Source organism: Sorghum bicolor, chromosome 5 (assembly GCF_000003195.3).
Source record: "Sorghum bicolor cultivar BTx623 chromosome 5, Sorghum_bicolor_NCBIv3, whole genome shotgun sequence".
Lineage (NCBI taxonomy): Eukaryota > Viridiplantae > Streptophyta > Magnoliopsida > Poales > Poaceae > Sorghum > Sorghum bicolor.
The window spans coordinates 36852338-36873148 of record NC_012874.2 but is presented as its reverse complement, the minus strand read 5'-3'; the positions used below and the strand labels follow the sequence as shown (position 1 = coordinate 36873148).

General features: G+C 43.1%; 1 protein-coding gene across 1 annotated transcript in view; it reads left to right on the top strand.

Moving 5' to 3' along the window:
* Positions 1-7387, top strand: part of LOC8064417 (zinc finger CCCH domain-containing protein 63) — a 28703-nt gene extending 21316 nt beyond the window's left edge. The window contains exons 3-7 of the mRNA XM_002450668.2: positions 463-525; positions 1263-1382; positions 1506-1802; positions 3672-3998; positions 6475-7387. Of these exons, the coding sequence (XP_002450713.1) occupies positions 463-525; positions 1263-1382; positions 1506-1802; positions 3672-3998; positions 6475-6744 (1077 nt within the window). The 3' untranslated portion in view covers positions 6745-7387. The remainder of the gene's footprint in view (positions 1-462; positions 526-1262; positions 1383-1505; positions 1803-3671; positions 3999-6474) is intronic.

Below are 20811 nucleotides of genomic sequence, written 5' to 3'. Positions count from 1 at the left end.
GGTCCCTCCTTGGAACTATAAAAGGAGGGACTCAGGAATAGAACAGGAGAGATCGCGACACAAGACCACGCTCATACGTAGTAGAGCTCCACACTTCATACCACGCTTGTATTTGCCCCTGTACAAGCACTTAGGTGCAAGATAATACAAACTCTCCTCCCCCCGCTGGACGTAGGGCTTTCTCTTGCCCGAACCAGGATAAATCCCTGTGTCTTCTTGCATCACCATCTGGGAAAGGGAGCACGCATACAAATTTACTTGTTAGTGTGACCCCCCGTGGGGAAAACACCGACAATTCTCTTGGGTTAATCTGTGAGAGCCACTCGTTGAGTAACATATCATGATTAACTTGTAGGCTGTTAATTTATCGCTCTTTCTTTTGTTGGAACATGCTTCTTTGTCCTACTGCTCATAATTTCTACCCAAACTTGTGAATAATGATTTTAGTGGTCTGACTATTAGGCTGTTGCTGCTGCAAGAATGAAGGGAGAATATCCTCAAAGAATTGGGCAGCCTGAATGTCAAGTGAGATTCCTTGCTTCTAGTTTTCCCTCTCTGTTTCTTTAGACAATGCAAAACATGATTGTTTTTTTATATCCACTTGTGCCTGCTCAGGAGGACCTGCCATGAATTGTTACTTGAGATGTCTACTTTAAGACTTCAGATCACTATTTTTGTTTTAATGTCGTTTAACTGTCATTGTCTTCTTGTGCTTGAAGCTCGTACAGCTTCATATTGATAGGTCTTCGCTGAAGGTTTTCAGTCAAATGAATATATATAACACTAATAATACAGCATATGGTTCTAGAGTATGAGTTGTTATAGTTGAGCTTGATATCTGTTAGTATTAATTAATTTCATGTTGTTTCTTGGGGTTGCATAAATGGCGCTTATTGTGCTTTTCAATGCATTTGTCATTCCATTTTGGTCCATGCATGAGTATAGTTGTAACCTTTTAAATGAGGTCACATAACATTCTCTCAATTGAAACTCTGACTGACATTGTTACCTGTACATTGTTCTTTAGCGAGTTTGCATTTTAATCCAAGTGTCAGTTGATTTAGGTTAATAAAATTAATTGTGCATGCCCATGTTACAACTATATTTTGCTTGCCTGAATGACCTGAAATTTTGTAATTAAGTTGCCCATACATTTTTTCTCCTTTTCTTTTCTGTGTTAGCATATCATTTTTTTTAAAGTGTGGTTACATTATTGGTGAATTTGCATTTTTATTGTTTTCATATCCCCCCCCCCTTTTTAGTACTACCTGAAGACTGGCACATGCAAGTTTGGAGCAACTTGCAAGTTTCACCATCCCCGAGAAAAGGCTGCAATGGCAACTCGAGTTCAGTTGAATGAACTGGGCTACCCACTCCGCGCGGTTTGTTCTGAATTTCTATTACGATTCGCAATGTTTCATGATATGGATGCATAGTGTGGTGCCACATTTCTATGCAACTTTTTTGCAAGATTTGCGTCGTTTACTTGAATTTTATTACTGCAGAATGAAAAGGAGTGTGCTTATTATTTAAGAACAGGGCAGTGCAAGTTCGGAAGCACATGTAAGTTTCACCATCCACAACCATCCACCATGATGGTTGCTGTACGTGGCTCTGTTTATTCACCTGGACAGTCTGCAACTTCTCCTGGCCAGCATGCTTACCAAGGGGCTGTAACAAGCTGGCCCTTGTCGAGATCTGCTTCTTTCATTGCAAGTCCAAGGTGGCCAGGTCATTCAAGCTATGCACAAGTGATTGTTCCTCCTGGGCTTGTTCAGGTCCCAGGGTGGAGTCCTTATACTGTATGTTCCCCTGACCTCTGTTTCACTTTTTACATAGCCTAACAAGTTCATATTTCATCGCCTTATTACATGGCACTTAACCGTTTGTTTATCATGAATGTTGTGAAAGATTGCGACCTTGTTTGTAGTAAAAAAAAACTTCGATTACTGAACTGATTTTAACAAGGCAGTTAACCCAAGACATTTGGCTACAGTTTTCTTTGTTTTTCTTGGTTCCTTTTATTGTCCTTTATTTAGCTACGGAAATAAGGGTAATTTTGTTTATCCATTAGCTATCAAAATTCTTGTGTTCCCATTAACTGTTTGATGGTTTTTAATGTGTGAAAGTTCCAGGATTACAATTGATTATCTGAAGGTTTAATTTTTTTGAGTCCAACCTGATTTGGCATGGAGGCGGCGTAAATTTGGCTACTCTTTTTTATGCATCTACATCTACACATAAAAAGCACACCTTCCTTTCCATTCTCTCCTTAATTCATCAACTTGAAGCATGTCCAGCTAATCAACAGTATGTAATGGGCTTACTAATATCATGTCCTTCCTTTGATGCATGGTGGGCAAGCACAAATTCTGGTAGTTGATGACCAAACTAAAAAAGGTCTGAATTCCATCATCATTCTGGGAGCTTGGTCTATTTGGAATCACCACAATTGTGTGTTTGATGGGATTCAACTGAGCCTAAATAGTGTTCTGGTTTCGGTTAAAGATGAGGTTCTCCTTTGGAGTTTGGCCAGAGCTCGGGGAATATCCAATCTCCTTGCTCTAGAGCCAGCCAATGTGTGATTTTCTCTCTAGTGGTCTTGGGTCAAGTTTTGACAAGTGAGAGAGAGAGAGAGAGATACACCTTTAGATATAAAAAGGTGTGTATGTGTGTGGCTGTATGGGGTTTCTAAATCCACTCCTTTACTGATCTTAATATAATGATATGCAGCTCTCCTGCGTGTTCGAAAAAAAAAATCATGTCCTTTCTTCTTTCAACAAATAAAAATGTTAATTTGCCCCCTAACTACCATCACATCACCTAACTATGAATACTAATGCTATCAACGTATCCTCCTAATCACCAAACATCGCATTATTTAGAACATGCATCTCTTGTGTACGGTTGCTTGTGATCATAATTTCTGAGGTAGCATTACCCTGATTGTTACCTAATATTTTCGTCATGCTATGTGTTATATACTTATATTATTCATTTCATTTGACCTGAGCACTTGTGGTGATTATGGTGCCCTACTTTTATGGTAACCATAATTGAAAAAACCTAACTGCACTCTTGTATTGATCCACGCATACATTGTTTTAATATTAGTGATAAAAGTTCACCCATGTGGACACTATAATGAGGCATAAAATTGTTACCATGATGTGCAGAGTCAAATTTAACCATGATGTGCAGTGTCAAATTTAACCATGATTTTAAAACTGTAAATAATTAGTCATGTGTATGTTATTCTCTGCCTTTGATGTTATTGAGGGTAGGTATCCAGGGCTGACTAATTGAGCTTGCGCACCCATGTTAGATGTCATTACTGTGATGTTTCATTTCTAGAACACAAATCACATCTTAATCTAGAAATATTCCATGTTGAAAAACTAATCTAGAGGGATTCCTAATTCATGGCTATTTTGTTATAAAACTTGGCATCTTGATAAGGATCATTGTCTTTTTTGTGTGAAATTTTAGTTTATTTTCTTCATCATGCTCATGCTGGTCTGGCTGCCTAGGGTAATGAGCTCATAGCTTGTACTTGGAATAGGAATTATCTATAAGTCTTCTTGAAAGTTACTGGCTGCTTGAATCATATTTGTAGTTTCCACGTAACTTATGTCATTAGTTTTTTTTTTAAAAAAAAAAAAAAATTGTAGGCACAGATTGGTTCTTCATCCTCGGATGACCAACAACGGACACCCGGAGCTGCCCAATACTATACTGGCTCACGCCAGAGTGGAACAGCTGGCATAGGCGATCAAGGAATGTTTTCATCCTACCAAGCAGGTTCTGTTCCCGTTGGACTTTATGCAGTACAGAGGGAGAATGTATTTCCAGAGAGACCTGACCAACCTGAATGTCAGTTCTATATGAAGACCGGAGACTGCAAGTTTGGTGCTGTATGCAAGTTCCATCATCCTAGGGAGCGAATAATTCCTACTCCCAATTGTGCACTGAGTCCATTAGGCCTACCCTTGCGCCCGGTAAGAGTTAGTATACATGTCTTTAAGTATGCTCTCTCAGATGTGTATTGCAACTTTTTGGGTAGATTTGTCTAGCTATCTTGGCTTTGCCTTTTTAATCTAACTAAAGCAGATTGCTTCTTGGGTTAACGAAAGCTTGTCGGAGTATTGGTATTGACATGGCAATGGTTATCCAAAAGATCTAAAGATATTCTAGTAACCTTAGGAAGAATGGAAGAACGACACTCCCTTAGTGGCAATAGCTATATATAGAGAGAGCCTCGTGGGCCATATGGGCCTATAGTAGATGTACAGTTAACAACCCCACTTTCAAACTCAAGGTGGACATGGAGGATTTGAAGCATTGAGTTTGATCAAGTGAAGCCGCCACCGCTCTCTAGTCTGTGCTTTAGTGAAAAGGTCGGTCAACTGCATCTCTGAGGGCACATACTGAATAATTGTTTTTTTTTAATGGCAATGAGATGGAGTAAAGAAGGTCGATGCCGATATGCTTTGTTAATTCACACTTCACAGAGAAGATGTGTGGCGACATCACAAAAAATACCAAAATCGGCCAACAACCATTGAAGCCATAAGTAGTAGTAGTAGCAGCAGCAGCAGCAGCAAGTGCTCGAGTTCTTCCTCTATACTACAACGAGGCATCCAGAGTACTAGAGTAGAGTCTGAGTAAGCATAAAGCTGAGGCGGACTATCACGAGCATAGAATAAACTTTGAGTTGATGTCTCCATAAGTATTGCAGCGTGCGAAGTAAATTTCCAAAATGAATGGGAGTCTGATTGTGGACTGCATGAGCAATATCAGGCTGGGTAACAGTGAGATAAACAAGGCTGCCCACAATATGCCAATATCGAGAGGGATCCTCAAGAGGTGCTTCATCAGTGGGATGAAGCTGCAAGCGAAGATCCATAGGTGTGGCAACTAATACCTGAAACGAGCAATAAGATCATGTATGTATTTGGACTGAGAAAGATAATATCCCTTTGGAGAGTACAAAATCTCAACCCCTTAGAACTCGAGGACCAAATCAGACATTTTTGCTCACTAAATTGCTTCTTCATATGAGAAATGTGCTCTGCATAACTGCATCCTCTCCCATAATAACATATCATCGACGTATAGAAAAAGAAGCAAAATGCCTCCATGAGGAGAGATATGAATTAATAAAGCTGCAGCGGCCCAAACAGCGCTTGTCCTTGGTGCGGAACATGGTAGCCTCACTCTAGGTGGCTGTGGTGGCGGTTTCTTGCTCATTGGCGATGGCCACAATGACCCCGAGGCGGTGGGATTCGAAGGAGAGGAACTGATCCTCACGCCTCACGACATCAAGCTTCCCCTACAGGCTGCGCTTCGCCACACGGAGGCCCTTGATCTCAACCGCCACATTCTGGAGTTTGGCGTGCTGTCCCCGCTGTTGGTGGCAAACACGGAGTCTGCCGCGGCGTCAGCGGTGGTGGAGGTGGCGATAATCTCTTAGCCATTGTCTGTCGGGTGCCCTCCTCTCTTCTCGGTGTGACGCAGACCGCTGACCACCTTGCAAGCCAGCGCAGGCGCACCTCTGTTTTTCTCAGCGTGATGAGTGGTGACTGTTATTGTGGCTAGGTCACCCAATTGGATGGGGTTGGGCGCGGGCTTTTAGCTAGACAGGTTGGATGTGGAGAACAGGTGCTGTCGGCTGCTGAGGTGGTGTGGTCTCTTTGTGACGTCAGCCCATTTGAAGCACGTGAGACAGGCAGTGGCAGACCGCACCGAATAAAAAAACTGAAATGAGAACGTGGGTGGATTAGATTAGATGAGTCTAACCCTAACGGCCTAACCCTCATCCTTGGCTGTGATACCATGTTACTAACCTTAGAAAGAGTGGAAGAATGATGCACCATCAGTGGAGATAGCCTATATATAGAGAGAGCCTCATGGGCCTGTAGTAGATGTACACTTGTCAATTCTTTGGTGTAAAATTCAATTGCTTAAGAGGTGTTTGCAGAAATTGTAATCCAGGGGTGTCATGTCCCAATAGTTATAGCTCCTGGTTCTCTTCTATATCTTGATTTTAGAGGAACTAGTGACTGCTAAACAGAATTCTTGCCTGGGGCTATACAGCTGTCCCAAGAGCCAATCCTGAATGAGATGTTGTTTTGCAACGTATACTCTTAACGGAATGCTGCTGATTGAGTTGGCCTTAAATTAGGATCAGTATGGTATTAATTTCATACAGCAGTTGCTATTTTTTTAATGATTCTTGGTCAATTCATTGCATGATGGCTTACTTCCTTGATCTGGCTGCGGTTTGCCTGATAATTTTTGTTTATTCTCTGTTCTGTTTCACTCATGATATGCAAAACTACTATCACACAGTTAAGCTGAACATGATCCACTTTTGTCCACACATTATTTTACTATCTGGTAAATACATGCTTGAGGAGCAGTTTTTTCTACTATACATACATGTTGCTTAAACATCTGTTTTTCTGCTTACAGGGAGAACCAATATGCAGTTTCTATAATCGCTATGGCATGTGCAAGTTTGGTCCAAATTGCAAATTCGATCATCCAATGGGAAGTGCTATGTATGGCCATGCTTCATCGCCAACTAGTGAGGCCCCAACTTCTCTGCGTATGCTGGCACATGTACCATCGCATCCAGAAGTATCACCTGACAGTGGCTCGGGAAGGTCTAGGAGGATTGCCCATTCTGATTCCCAGCAAATACCCTCTGTTGAAAGGAGCACTGAGAGAGAGGCGTCCTAAGCCATCCTCGGTGTTTTCGTTCATGCTGCCTCCCATTCTTGACTGGAGTAATTATCTGCAACAACATTTGAGGATCCGAAGCTGTACAGGTCTTTTGCCTCACCTTTGAGCTTTACATACCGGAGCTTGCTTCAACATGTATTGCATTCAGGCAGGAAAAAGTTCTTGCCTGTTCGGGATGCTCATTTGCCCCCCATTGAAAACGGGAACAAACCTACCTTATTTAAACATATGTATGGAACCAACTCACACCTCTGGACATTCAAACCCATTCGAGTAATGTGCCCTGGTCCCGGTGTTGTAGTTATAGAGGCTGTGTTTCGATGGACAATGCTTTTGCGAAACTGACTGGGGATGCGCAAGCATAACCTCTTTTGTTAATTATTATCTCGTTTTTTCTTAGTATTTCTCTTTTCATAAGGGCAACCCCGCGCAATCTGAAAGTGTGCGTGTTGAAGATTGGGAAATAATAGGTTGCCATCATATGCTCTGTATTACCCATCATATTTAAACTCGGTTACTTGAGAGCCATTTTATCTGGGTGGTTCTGGCTTAGTCGGTTAATTTGCCTGGAGATTTTGATTCTATATCCTGTACAAACTGCTCTTGGTGCTAATAATAAAGTGATGGTAGAGTTTGATCCTGGACCAGTGGCAACTTGTCCGACCATAATATTTTGTTAAGTTCACACCCATTTCTACCAAAAGCAAATAGACTTGGGCCTTGTTTATAGTTCACCACGAAATCTAAAAAGTTTTCAAGATTCCCTATCACATCGAATTTTGCGGTAGATGCATAAAGCATTAAATGTAGACGAAAATAAAAATTAATTACACAGTTTGACTGTAAATCTCGAGACGAATCTTTTGACCCTAATTAGTCTATGATTGGAGAATATTTACCACAAATAAACGAAAGTGCTACCGTAGTGAAATCTAAAAAATTTTCATATGTAAACAAGGCCTTGGTTAGACACTGCACTGACCACTGGGTGCCTACGCTGCACCAGCGCTTCTTTTTATAATTTTATCCACCAATGGCAGATGGCTCCTGTTACTCAGTTAACTGCCCTGCCGTCCAGCCACTAAGGCCTCTTTTAGATCCTAAAAGTTTTTTGCATTTTAATACTGTAGTACTTTCGTTTGTATTTAGCAATTATTGTTCAACTATAAACTACTAGGCTCAAAAGATTCCTCTCGTGATTTCTAACATAACTGTACAATTAATTATTTTTTAATCTATATTTAGTACTCCATATATGTACCGTAAAATTTGATGTGATAGAAATTTTGAAAAAATTTTGAATTCTGAAGGGAACTAAACAAAGCCTAACTATGCCCTATCGGAATTCTTTTATTTTTAACCCTTTATAAACTATTTTCGAATTTGACGCCAATCTTTTTTTAAACTAACCTTTTTTGGCCGTGCCACCATGCATGGTGCGGCATTATAACCCTACCGCGCCATGCATGGTGGCGCGGCAGGGGCGGCCATGTGGCACTGGTGGTCACCCTGGCGGCTGACGTGGCGGCCCTACCACGCCACGGGCTATGGCGCGGCAATGCTGCGCCCTAGATCGAAAATAGTTTGTAAAAAGGTTAAAAAAAAAAATCCCCTGTTGCAGGAGCAACGAAGCTACATCAATTTAGAAAAAATTGCACTTACCTTATGGTGCATAGACCTATATTATAAGAGAGTGTATACGGTGGAATTTTAATTAGAATCATTTGTTTTTCATTTCTACGGGGTGATTTGCACCCCTAATGACACATACCTTGCCCCTGGCCTCAGCCAACACAGTTGTGATTACTTAGAATAATATTTTTCTGCCATAACAAATCAGCATTAGCTTTTTTTTCCAGCCATCAGAAGGGTGGGGCGAAAAGCTCGTAGCTCGGTAGCTCGCTTGACTTGGCTCGTTAGTGGCTCGACTCGGCTCGTTTATACCTTTCAACAAGCTGAGCCAACATTTTAGCTCGTTTAGTTAATGAGCTGGCTCACGAGCGTAATGAGCCAATGATATTGACATTGAACTCATATTTATTCTGTAGTGTTGCACTTTACAACTGGATGATGATAGGCCTAGACCCTATAAACATGGGATTAGTACAACTCTATCATTTTATTTTTAATAAATATATGGATAATTAATAATAGATTATGGATGCATTATGTATGGTATGGAGTATGGACCATAAATGTATGGTGTAATACTATATTATATTGTTATACTTGTATATATGTTAGCATGGACTGAATTTTTTGTTGATCTAAGACTTATGGATGTGTTGCTTTTGCATTATTAATATTCTAAAGCTTCAAATAAATACATATCTATTATTTGTTTAGATCTTGCTGGCGAGATAAATAACTCAACTCGAGCTCGTAAACAAGCCGAGCCGAGCTGGCTCAGCTTGTTATCTTAACGATCCGAGCCGAGCTGGCTCGTTATCCGGCCCTAGTTGTGGTACCCATTGTAGCTCTAACCACCGCCCTCATGCACCACCAATGGCCGTCGGCACTTGGTTCTTTTCCCTACACCGTTGACCACACGCCAAGAGAACAAAGTCTGGTCAATTACCGCTGCCCGCCAAGATGTATGTTAGATAAACATGTTACTAGTATATTATATGTGCTAACGTTAAGATAAAAAAAGATAAAATTTGAAAAAAGTAAGACGAACAAGAGATTCATTAGCATGTCTTGTATATTGTATAACAAAATAAATTTTGTCATGTCACGTGGTTCACTGATTCAAAGCTGACGGTGCAACCATAAGCTCTGATTACCACTTGATGTGAACTAGGGTTCCTCATCTTCTAAGAGGTTCTAGTAACTATCGATTTGGTGGAGTCGAATCACAATTCGATCCGTCTCCTAAACCACATGTCTTGAATCCCGCAATTGCAGCACCATGTCTCCTTAGGTTATTATTGACGGTAATTAACTCAAACTTTTAACCGGCAGTTAACCTAGGAAGAGATCTGAAATATTATATAAAGTAGGGTTATAGGGATTTATTCTAATGAGTTTCACGAGTTGTGTTGTTCTCACCTGCCTTAGAGAATATTCAATATTTTTACCATATGAAAGTATCTCAAGTGAAGAATCTGATCACACATTGCAAAGAGCTCGTCGAGATGACATATCATTTGGTATATTCGGAGCACCGGAGAGAAAGTCCTCGATGGCTACGACGCGGAAGACTCTAGAAGACCCTAGAACCATCATCATCACAAGATCAGGGATTAAACCGACAATATTCCACAACTCTATAAAATAATATTGTCTTGGGATTTATCCAAAAGCTAGGAAAGGAAGAATCCATCCACGATATGATACATTGCGCAAACGAATCGGAAACTAGCACTAGAAGGATGTAGAAGACACCAGAAGGCACGAGAACGAAGCGGAGGACTAGAGGCCGCTAGGTGGGGCCCACTAGCCCCACATGCTAGGTCGGCCGGCCTATTCCTCTGCCAAGTGGGCTCTCTTTCATGTGACGGCCTCTGTCGGTGTTTTGACCTCGGGGGGTAACACCAACGAGTGAATTTGTGTGCGTGCTCTCTTTTCTAGATGGTTATGCGAGAATGACACAAAGATTTATCCTAGTTCAGGCAAAAGAAGGTCCTACGTCTAGCGGGTGGGAGAGAACGTGTATTATCTCGCACCTAAGTGCTTGTACAGGGGTGAATACAAGTGAATGGGGCCAAGAGCTCTAAGTCCTCGGCCGGATATGGTGTTGTGTGTGTTGTGTTCTATGAGTGTCCCTGTTTGATATCATCCTTTGCGTCCCCTTTTATAGTTTCAAAGGGAGGCCTAGGTTACAATACGTAGGTGTTTGAGTAGAGCTTCATAGGGGTATGGCGCTGACCTACTCGAGGCCTCCGTACCGGCGTGGCCTCGAGCCGTCTTGTTACAGGGTACTTCGGTGATGATGGCGCGTGCGTTCCCTAAGTTCAACCCCCGTACATCGTATGGTATTGGCTTGGGTGCGTGCATGCCTATACGTCATGACAGTCGCCATGCCCGGAGTGGTTGAAGCGCTGACTTCTATCGCTCGATCCTTCCCTGGGAAGTAGTGTGGCTGTTCGAGGGTCAGGCGACATGGGCGGCCTTGTTATGCTGAGCGCTGACCTTGAACGCCTCGAGGTGTGCCGTGATGGGATGTTACACATGCCGCACTATGCCGAGCTGTACCTTTCTCCAATCTTGAGGATAAAGTTGCAATAAGTGGGGATTTGACGGATGGTTATTCTCCTATCACGCTTCCCGTGACTGTCGGGTTAGGTGGGAGCATGGCAGTCGCATTAAATGCTCTGGCTCCCGTACCCACGATAGGCAGCGAGGAGCGCTTTTGCGCTCGAGGCTTACCGATTCGCTCGACACTCTTTCTGTAATCGATGGCCGCGGGCTATCAAGCTCTTGATCGCTCGCTCAACCGTATTCCATATTCGAGGCTGCGGTCGACACCGTGCCCTGATTCAAGCCGCGACTTTGGTGATCCTGTATTTATGCTGGACCGTCAAGCTTGAGCCTCGAATTACTCGTGTATCTTTTTATTCTGAGAGTTGGCTGGGGTATCCCCTATTGATATCCTCAACAGTAGCCCCTGAGCCCCTGCTCGAGCACTTGTGCTCGATAAGGGGTTCTTCTAATGGTCGAGTTTCCGTGGGGGTCACACGAGCGACCCCCGCGGGGGTAGCCCCCGAGGCCTTGAAGGAGTCTTGGACTCCTTCGAGGGCTGTATTGCTTTTTTAGATGTGACCGCTCCCAATTTCTCTTTTCACTGAAGGGCGTTCGTTCTGGAAGGGAACCTCCGACCCTCGTTGGCCGGTTTTACCCCTTTGAGGCTAGGAGCGTGACGTACTCCCGATGGAGCGAGCATCATCGTCCTGGGTGAGCTATTATCGTGTAATCCAAGCGAGAACCCATGCCCCATTCGATGGGGTTGGCTGCAGCCCAGAGGCGTCCTCATTAAAGCCAGGCTAGTGTGGTCGTGGATACTGGTCTCGTTCGATAGAGTCCAGCGGCTCGACGCCTCCCTCCGTGGGGATTCCTCTCGACCTTCTTGCTCCTGCCTCGGATACTCCCAGCGAGTCCTCGAGGCATGCCTCGTTTCGACCTCTCGCTGGGTGCCCCTGACTCGGGTACTCGAGGGCGACTGTCAAACCCATCCGGTGGGTCAGTCTACGCTCCCTCGAGGTTCTTACGGCGGCGTGTGCCCATCTTACCTTGCGACGGAAGGAAGAGTTATGGCGGTTCGCTTTCTTGCCCATTGGGCGCGCCTTTTTAGGAGGGAGTCGTTGCGGCGCTGTTCTGTTGGCGGAATCCATAATGTCCTACCAGAGAGAAATAGGACCATTAGGCGGCACATTCATTGAGGAGGTTACCGCGATTGTTGGATCTTCCTGTTGCGGGGTGCTTATAAATATCAGAGCTCCGCCTAGCTGTTGTCCCTTCCGCATTCCACCATTGCCATTGCTCTTGTTCCCCTGCACTTCCCTGCGCACCTGTGGCACAACACATTCTTGAGTAGAGAGATTCGTAGAGTCGTCTTCCACCACCCAGCAAGATGCCAGTGAGGCTCATTGCCGTCGTCGAGTGGCACCTGTCGACCATGACGGAGTGTTGGTTACGGGATTTGGAGAAGGAGGGGCTCCTACGCCCCTGTGTTTCCTCGACACGGCCCGAGTGGATCACGCCGCCGGCGGAGCATCGAGAACCAAACCTGCTGGAGGGTTATGTCATCTCCTTTGCCAAGTTCCACCGCCACGGGCTCGGATCTCCTCCGAGCCACTTCATGAGGGCGCTCTACCACCACTACGGCGTCTAGCTCAAACATTTTCCCCCAATGCTATCTCCGCCACGGCGATCTTTGCCGCGGTGTGTGAGGGCTACTTGGGGGTGATGCCGCACTGGGACTTGTGGCTCCACCTCTACCGGGGTGAGCTATTTCGTGCTCCTGGTGGGGCCGCTGGGGTGAGGAAGCTGGTGCGAGTCGGCTGCCTCAACCTAGTCCAGAAGATGGGCCATGCGGCAGAGCCTCGAGAGTACATCCCCATTGGGCTGACGTCCAACCATGCCCAGTGGGTCTCTCAGTGGTTTTATCTCCGCAACGACGACGGCCTCTTCCCTGTCTACACCAAGTGGTTGATCTTGGAGCGCCTAGACAATTGGAACTACGGCGCCGTCAAGACTCTTCAGGCCTGGCTTTCACCCCCTTCTTGATGCTCTGAGGCGGCTATGCGAGGAGGGCTTGACCGCCACACTCGTTCACTCAGCGGTCCACCATCGACGGGTACTCCCGTTGATGTCTCGACCGCTAAGAATGGATAAGATGGGCCCTCGTGTTCCACTACGGGACCTCGAGGCGTGCCGAATGTTTAATGAAGTGCCCCGAGGAGGTCGCTGCCAGGGTTAGGGCGGCTATTTCGGGTGATTTTCAGCCGGAGCAGGTGAACGACTTCCCCATGAAGCCCGAGGAAGTATACTACGATCTGGTAAGCCCCTCGAGTTATGGTCATTCGACCCTTGTTGTTGGTTTCGTTGTTTTCTTTCTATTTTTCTTGAGACTTGTACCTGTTTTGCCAGGGGGCGATTGACGCGTGGTCCTCTAAGCCTCCGGTGAAGGAGGACGACGCCGAGCGTGAAAAAAGGCGCGCCTCTGTAGAGAAGCACAAGTCTATGCGAGACATGGAGAAGAAGAAGGAGAAGAGGAAGAACCTCGAGCGGTAGGTGTTGGCATTTCTTAGCGTCACTACTAAAGATAGACTATAAATCCATCATTAGCAATGGCACCAGAAATGTCGGGTGTTGGTATACAATAACTATCGTTATGTCAGAGAGATAACCCAATGCCTTTAACGGAGCCGGCCTTAGCAGTGCAGTCTGGTAACAATAATTAGGAATACCAGATTGGCCATCCTAACCATCCTTACTTACGATATGCAAAGCTGTAGCACGGTGCTAGATAAATGCACAGAGTTTACAATCTTAAGTAACGGTACTTAGGTACGCCAATCAATAATTCATGAATATAAAGAATAAAACTGCAAGCGAATAGAACTATCATTGTAGCATTTCAACCCGTGAGTATTCAAGGGTTATCGTATTTAATCCGGTAGGAGGCGTAACAAATGCATCTAGCTTGGTTTGTAGCATGATCACTTATTGAGATGCATAGGTAGCCATAGTCTAATCAGGGGTCGGCGGGCGCTTAAAATATGGATAGTGGACACACTCATCGGGGCAACCTCAAGGAATAAAGAGAAAATAAGGAAATAAAAGAAATAAAGAACAACTACTTGAGCCGGCATTGATCTTATATAACTATGCAAAGAATTGTTAGTAGAACATCTAATCAATATAACTAGAGTTAGAACTAAGTCTGAGGCTCTGGGGAGATCCCCGCAGCTAGACATCCAGCCGATAGGGACTTTACAGAACTCCTACCGGAATACCTGATCGTGGGGGAATACTAGGGATGACAGGGCTGTCACTACCATACCACCTACCCCTCTACCCGAAAGATACCCACGCATCCGCTGATCTCCGCATACTCGAGCACCTCGCCCATGTAATTGGAAACGCCTCCTAGCCTCCCGGGACCCCAACCCTTCGGATTGACAGGCTCAGCTAAGAGTGGCCATCACAGCCCAACGAACCGTTACCCCAATCTTAATCCTTTGTCTATTCATACTAATTCGATGAACAATGAAGAACAAGGATGAACACATCAAGAACATAGCACAAGGACTAAGAACTAGTTCATATACTATGAACAAGATATGAACGTAACTATACTCTAATTCAATTGCATAATCATATAAATAAGATAAGAACTTGCTCATGGAGGAGAACTGAATTGTATTCATACCAAGAAGCTCTAAGATCCTCCAAGGAGACAAGCTCTCCTTGCTAGCTTTGTCTTGCTCTACTACTGAATCTAAACTAAAGAACAAGTGTAGAGATGTGAGGTGTATTGCTCCAAAATGATGGTGTGTGTGTTGAATGGTGTGGAGCCATCTATTTATAGCCCAACAAGGATGGTTCATGGCGATCTAAATTTGGTAGGAGGTGAAACCGTCCTATGCATGCGGCCATGCAACCGCCTAAAAAAGGTGGGACCGAGCTACCACCACGGGGGGTGCGGCCGCACCACTGGTGGGCCCCCCTGGCCACCGCCTTCGCGTGGTCGGTTCGTCTCTAGGCCTTGATCCTTCCCGTGGTTACGGATGGATCCAGTTCGGTGTTTTGGTGGGCTTTTCCATTTATCTTTGATTTACGCCTTTTCTGAATACGCTTTCTTGAAGTGCGCTTTCTCGTGTCTTTTGCGCCTTTCCACGTGTCATACCTGAAATTGATATTTGCAACAAAACTTGTGGAAAGGTTAGTTCAAAGCCCTACTATCTATTTATTTTATTTATTAAAATGATGTTTACAATTATAAGATAAGGGGTACCAACAACTCCCCCACACTTGGTCCTTTGCTCGTCCTCCAGTGAAGGCACTAAAGACTAAATGGGTTCATCTTCCTTGTCAAAAGAATCTGCATACAGGTTATTCCCAGCTTCACTTAGATTTATGAACTTCAAAGTGTCTACCAAGATATCTTGGGTAATTGAAACATGGAACAACCTGGATTCAAATCCTCTTACATAGTCCATGCGCAGGAACTTGGGGTTTTGCAAGATTTTGAAAAATAAAGGTAGCATATGTTTCTTGAATGATGCTCTCAAGTCCCTCCTAATATGTGAGTGGTTCCTTACCAAGGCATAAAGAGTTGATGCCTTCTTTTTGATCATCCTACTGCTAAAAGGCTTATCTGGAGTTTTGGGTAGGTATGATGGTGGAACTTATTTACCCTGCATATGTTGTCGAGTCAAACCCAGGACCATACCGGAGGGAGTGCGCCATACCCTTAGATCAGAATGTGCAAGTGTGTAGAATTTTCGGTGGAATCCTATCACTACTTTCATTGCAACATTCCTTGCATCAAGACTCTCTTTTGAAATGAGATGAAAAACTTGAGAGGATATGGGCTATAACACAAATTTTATTTTATTTTATTTTATTTTTTTGGACGGGTATGAATTTTCCCCGTTTTGCCCCTTTGGCTTTTTCTCATAATTTATATATATATAGCCCATTTCTATGATTCTGATGTAAATGAAAGAGAGCTTTACGATAACAAATGCAAGGAATGTATATGAATGCACAATTCTCAGGATGAGATATTGGCATTTTTATTTGGTGGATATATGTGCGCAACCCTCAGTGTAAGAGTTGGTGAAATTTTGGATGGATGGAGAAAGCATGTTGTGCGCGACTTCTCAGTGTGAGAGTCGGCTTTTATATGGTGGGTGAAGTGAATTATGATCTTAGAGGCATGAAACATCTCTCGACAGCGGTGCAAAAATTTGACCAAACTCAACACAGAGCAAGCAGCATATGTAGAAAGTTTAATCATGAAAAAATATTTGGCCATGGTATGAATAAAGCTTGATCTTTCAAGAAACTTGCTATTGAATTTTGCTTTTTATAAAAGAAAACCCAAGTACTTTGCAAGAACCAGCAAGCATCATGTCATCCTACTATATCACATACGTCAATTACTTAGATAAAATGGGGTCCCTATAACAAGTGTTCATAAATCTCTAGGGATATTAGCTAAGAATAAAAAGTATGCAAAAACATATTTGAACATAGGAGACATGTTCGATGGAGTACGAAGGTAACATCATTTTAAACATTTCATCTGAAAATCTGTGACACTCCAAAATTCCTACTTTGGAATGTGACTTAGAAAACACTAAAAACAAAACCAAAGATTTTATTATTTTATAAAATGTTCCAACTTTAATTATGTTGTCGATATTTTAGATAGTGAAAAATATGGGTTTCTAAATTTTTTTTTGCAATTCAACTTAGTGGTTTGTTGCATTCATGTCGTTGCATAGTGTTTATGTGTGGAAAATAAATTTAAATGTTTTCAAATATGCCTAGGGTTTGATCCCAACTTCTTCTCCCCAAATACCAAATCAATATTCAAAACTCAAATCAGGTGTTTTGTCGGCATTCTATAAAATCTAGCATCACTCATTCTATTTTTCTCTCATTTCTTTTCTTTCTCGGGCTCTCAGTCAATTCGACAACTACAATTTTATTCGAGCCAATCTTTTCTGGTTTCTCATCCGTTGATACAAATGGAACTCAAACTGGGTTGGAGCCTTATTTCACATAGACAATCATGACAACATGTGCGCCTTCTCTCTTTTTGCTTATGGGTCAAAGCTTGGCACTGTTTTGTTATTTTCACTTCAGATCCAATTAAACCCAACATAGAAATTGAAAGCTTCACTACATCTTGGGCCATGCCGAACCCGTCCCTCTAACAATCACCATGTGCTTTTCTCTTTTCTCACCACGTGGGAAGATAGTCCATTATCTTCTTCAATGCAGCATCCTTTTCCCTCCCTGTTATAGAATATGCAACCCTCTCTCATGGTATCATATATTTGCCCACGTCTCTGTAAATTTTCAAGGCCATAGAATCTAAGATGAAAGAGATATTCACTTCTTCTTGTGCTCACTGCCCCTGCTGCCCTGCAGCAGCATCCCTGCCGGTTGGCATGCATGTTCCCATTATTCCCTCGCTCCACTGACCATGTTGTTCGACCACAGTGTGTTTCATATCCTTGCACACACACCTAAGAAATTCCATGGCAATAGAATTCAACATTAAAGAGATATCGTCGTCTTTTCAGTGTTTGTTGTCTCTGCTATTTCAGCAGCGTTGCGCCTCTGTTTGGTAGTGTTGTTCCCCATCATACATTAGTCAAATCATCAAACCCTTCATGCAGCACATGTGTCTTATCCTTGCACATATCTCTGTTGCTTGGCTTTGCCATAAGTGCCCCAATGGCTGAGATGTTGAGGTCATAGTACCTTCTACTCCTGCTGTCCAGAAATCAGCCATGCCACCCATTTTGAGTTTGTGTTCTCCACCTAACAGATGGTCAAATCACCATTTTCTTTTACAAGAACTTACCTCATACAGTCCACAATGACTCAAAGATATGGATTACTGATTTGTGCTGATACGATCATGTCATCAAGGATCATAACCCTTGTTGTCCACTGCCATGCACATCCTAGGTGCACCGGTGTCTCGCCAAGTTCGCCACCAAACCATTGTTGAAATCACTGATCTCTATTGCATGACTATGTCTATGGTTGCTGCATACAAATCCACCAAATATCTATCCCAAAAGCTTAGCACAGGCCTGTGTTTCGTTGACAAGAACCAATACTTCCCATCGCACATGCATGCTCAGTTGGTGTGCAGCTCATTGTAATCATATCCCCTGTGGATTTAGCTACTTGCTTTGGTGCACTAGTGACCATAATATGATCTCATATGACCTCTCATATGTAGCAGCACTCCATCATATATATAGGGAGTAATCAGGATGCACAAACCTAATATGCAGCCTAGCTTCCACCTTAAATCTATGGTCGCATTGCACTCGCGAAGTCTAGCCATTCCAACCATCTTAGTTATCCTTGCCTCATTGTGTTCTATAACCACAGATAAATATTCTTAATAATATCTTATCATACCATCTCACTCTTGCATAGTCAATGCCAAGTATATGTTTCCTCTCATCATACTTGCATAGTCATCCTGTGTGATCAAGCCGTTAAATCTTCATATGCTTACTTCATTCTTCATAATCTCTAGTATATCTTGTATACAATCCTTCAACAATTACTCTTCATCTATAAATCCTTATTCTCAAGTCTTTCAAAATAGCCCACACACATCATGTCTGTTCTATTTCTATCATTTACCGAACCCTCCAACTTCTACCTTTGATCATTCATACCCTTTTATAGTAGTTTCGTTTAGTTGTTTGTGCACTAAAACGTTCGTAGTTGCAAGCCCTACTCGTTTCAAATCCTTTATATCTTGTTTTATAATGAATGATGTGTTGTTTCTAGGTTTGTCTATGATGCTTGTACCGATTGTTTGCTGACCTTAGAAGGAGCTTTGCAAGGATGATCCAAGAGAGAAGTTTGAAGGTTTGGATAGCAAGCTTTTGGAAGGCAAGTGTAACATGAGTTCCCTTGTTACCTAATAACTATTTAATCACCTCTTCATGTGCATGTGTCTAATATGATAAACCCCTAAGGACTTTACCTAGAACTATTGTATCTTGTATCCTTGTTTACCCTGGGGTTATGCATATGGGTAGTTGCTTAGTCTGCAATCATCAAACTGTATAATATTAATACTAATTAATGATTATGGAATCAATATTATAATGATGCTTTCTAGCAACATGGATATCAGGGGGCTAGAGCATTGGGCCTTTTTGGGTGCTCTAGTCTGCCCTCCGTAAGGACTGAATCTTAAAGCGGCAACCCAGGACTTACAGTACAGCCATGAGAATCACATGGCTCTGATCTTAATCAAGTATCTAGTACGTCTCTAGCTTGTTAGTGGTTACCGAAAGGTGCAAGAGGGGGGTGCCTCGTGGTGTATAGTTTTGCTCCTACCTTGGTGTGTACAGTGCCACGACCACATGTGCCTCTTGGAGGAGGTCTCTATGGACACTTGCCGCTGAAACCTCGCGGCCACTAACTAGTTAGGGTGTCTAGTGAAAGGTTACGTAGTGATCCCTGCTGACTTACCTTGGAAGTGAGTCAAGAGGTTGGCCCCCTCGGGCAAAGGGCAATCACGACTCATGGGTAAAGATGTACATACTCTACAGAGTTATAAAAACTGATATATCAGCCGTGCTCTCGGTCATGAGCGGCCTGGATCCTTTTCGAGATAGATGGTTCAATGGATGGTTTGGGTTGATGATTAATCTTGATTATAATTATTATACTTGTCACCTTGGCAGCTTAAGCATAACCTAGCAACATAGGTCTAATAATAAAATATGACCAACTAAAAATGCTTATCGCAGTCAAACCAAGTCAAGCCTTTTGAGCCTTGCATCCCCTCATGTTATACTTGTTGAGTATGGTGCACTCACACTTGCTTTACACTCTACAATCAAAAATCCCAGATGGGTACCAGATGGTGAATCAAAGCTGGAGTTCCCTAAGACGTTCCAGGAGTACTATAGGCGAGTGTACCCCCAGTCAACCGTCCCTGTGGAGTATTGAGACCCAAAGTAAAGATTAAGAATAGTTTCCGCTATGCTTTGTAATAGATGTAAGCCTTGTTATAACAATGTTTCGATATATAATAAAGCATTGTTCATGATATTCTCCATATTGTCGCTATATGTGTCATGTGGACATCCTGGGCACACATATAGTTAGCGCTTGGTATTCTTTGGAAAACTAGGTGCGACAAAATCATTTTGGGGGAAGAGGGTTTGCACAAACTTCCCCCACACTTGTTTTCTTTCCTGTCATGGTTAGTCACAATATATATAGAAAACTAGTGCACAAGATAAACAAACTTTTTTATTGATAACTTTGAATAGGCACATTACATTGGATGGGAAAAAATATTTGAAACATAAATATTGTGAAAAGGAAAAATGTGCCTAAACAAAGATTCATTCAGGAGGTGTGGTCTAAAGATCTTCAACAAGGCGACCAACACCTAAGGCTTAAGCGACCTTTCTAAGTTTAGTATTAAACTTGAAGCGAAACCTATTAACATCATCACTGAGGTTCCTATTCTCAGTGTTCTTTTCCTCTAGGTCGTCTTCTAAAATTTGTAACTCAGCACGTAGGCTAGCCTGCTTAGCTAAAAGCTCGGCTATGATATTGGGATCATCTTCTTCATCGTTGCTCTCGTACTATCCTGCACGACGCTTGATTGACGGTTGTGGCAAGTGCCTCCTGATCCTAGGGAGAGTGGACGATTCCGTCTTCTTGGCCTTGCCACCCATCTTGCTACCAGCATGATTGCCTTGCCTATCACCACTAGGGGCTTTTCTCTTAAGTCCTATGTTGCTAGTGGACAAACGGGCAGTAGCGGGTATGTTGGCGGCGCTATTGGTGGGCGCTTTGTGGTTTGCTGGTAACAATGCTAAT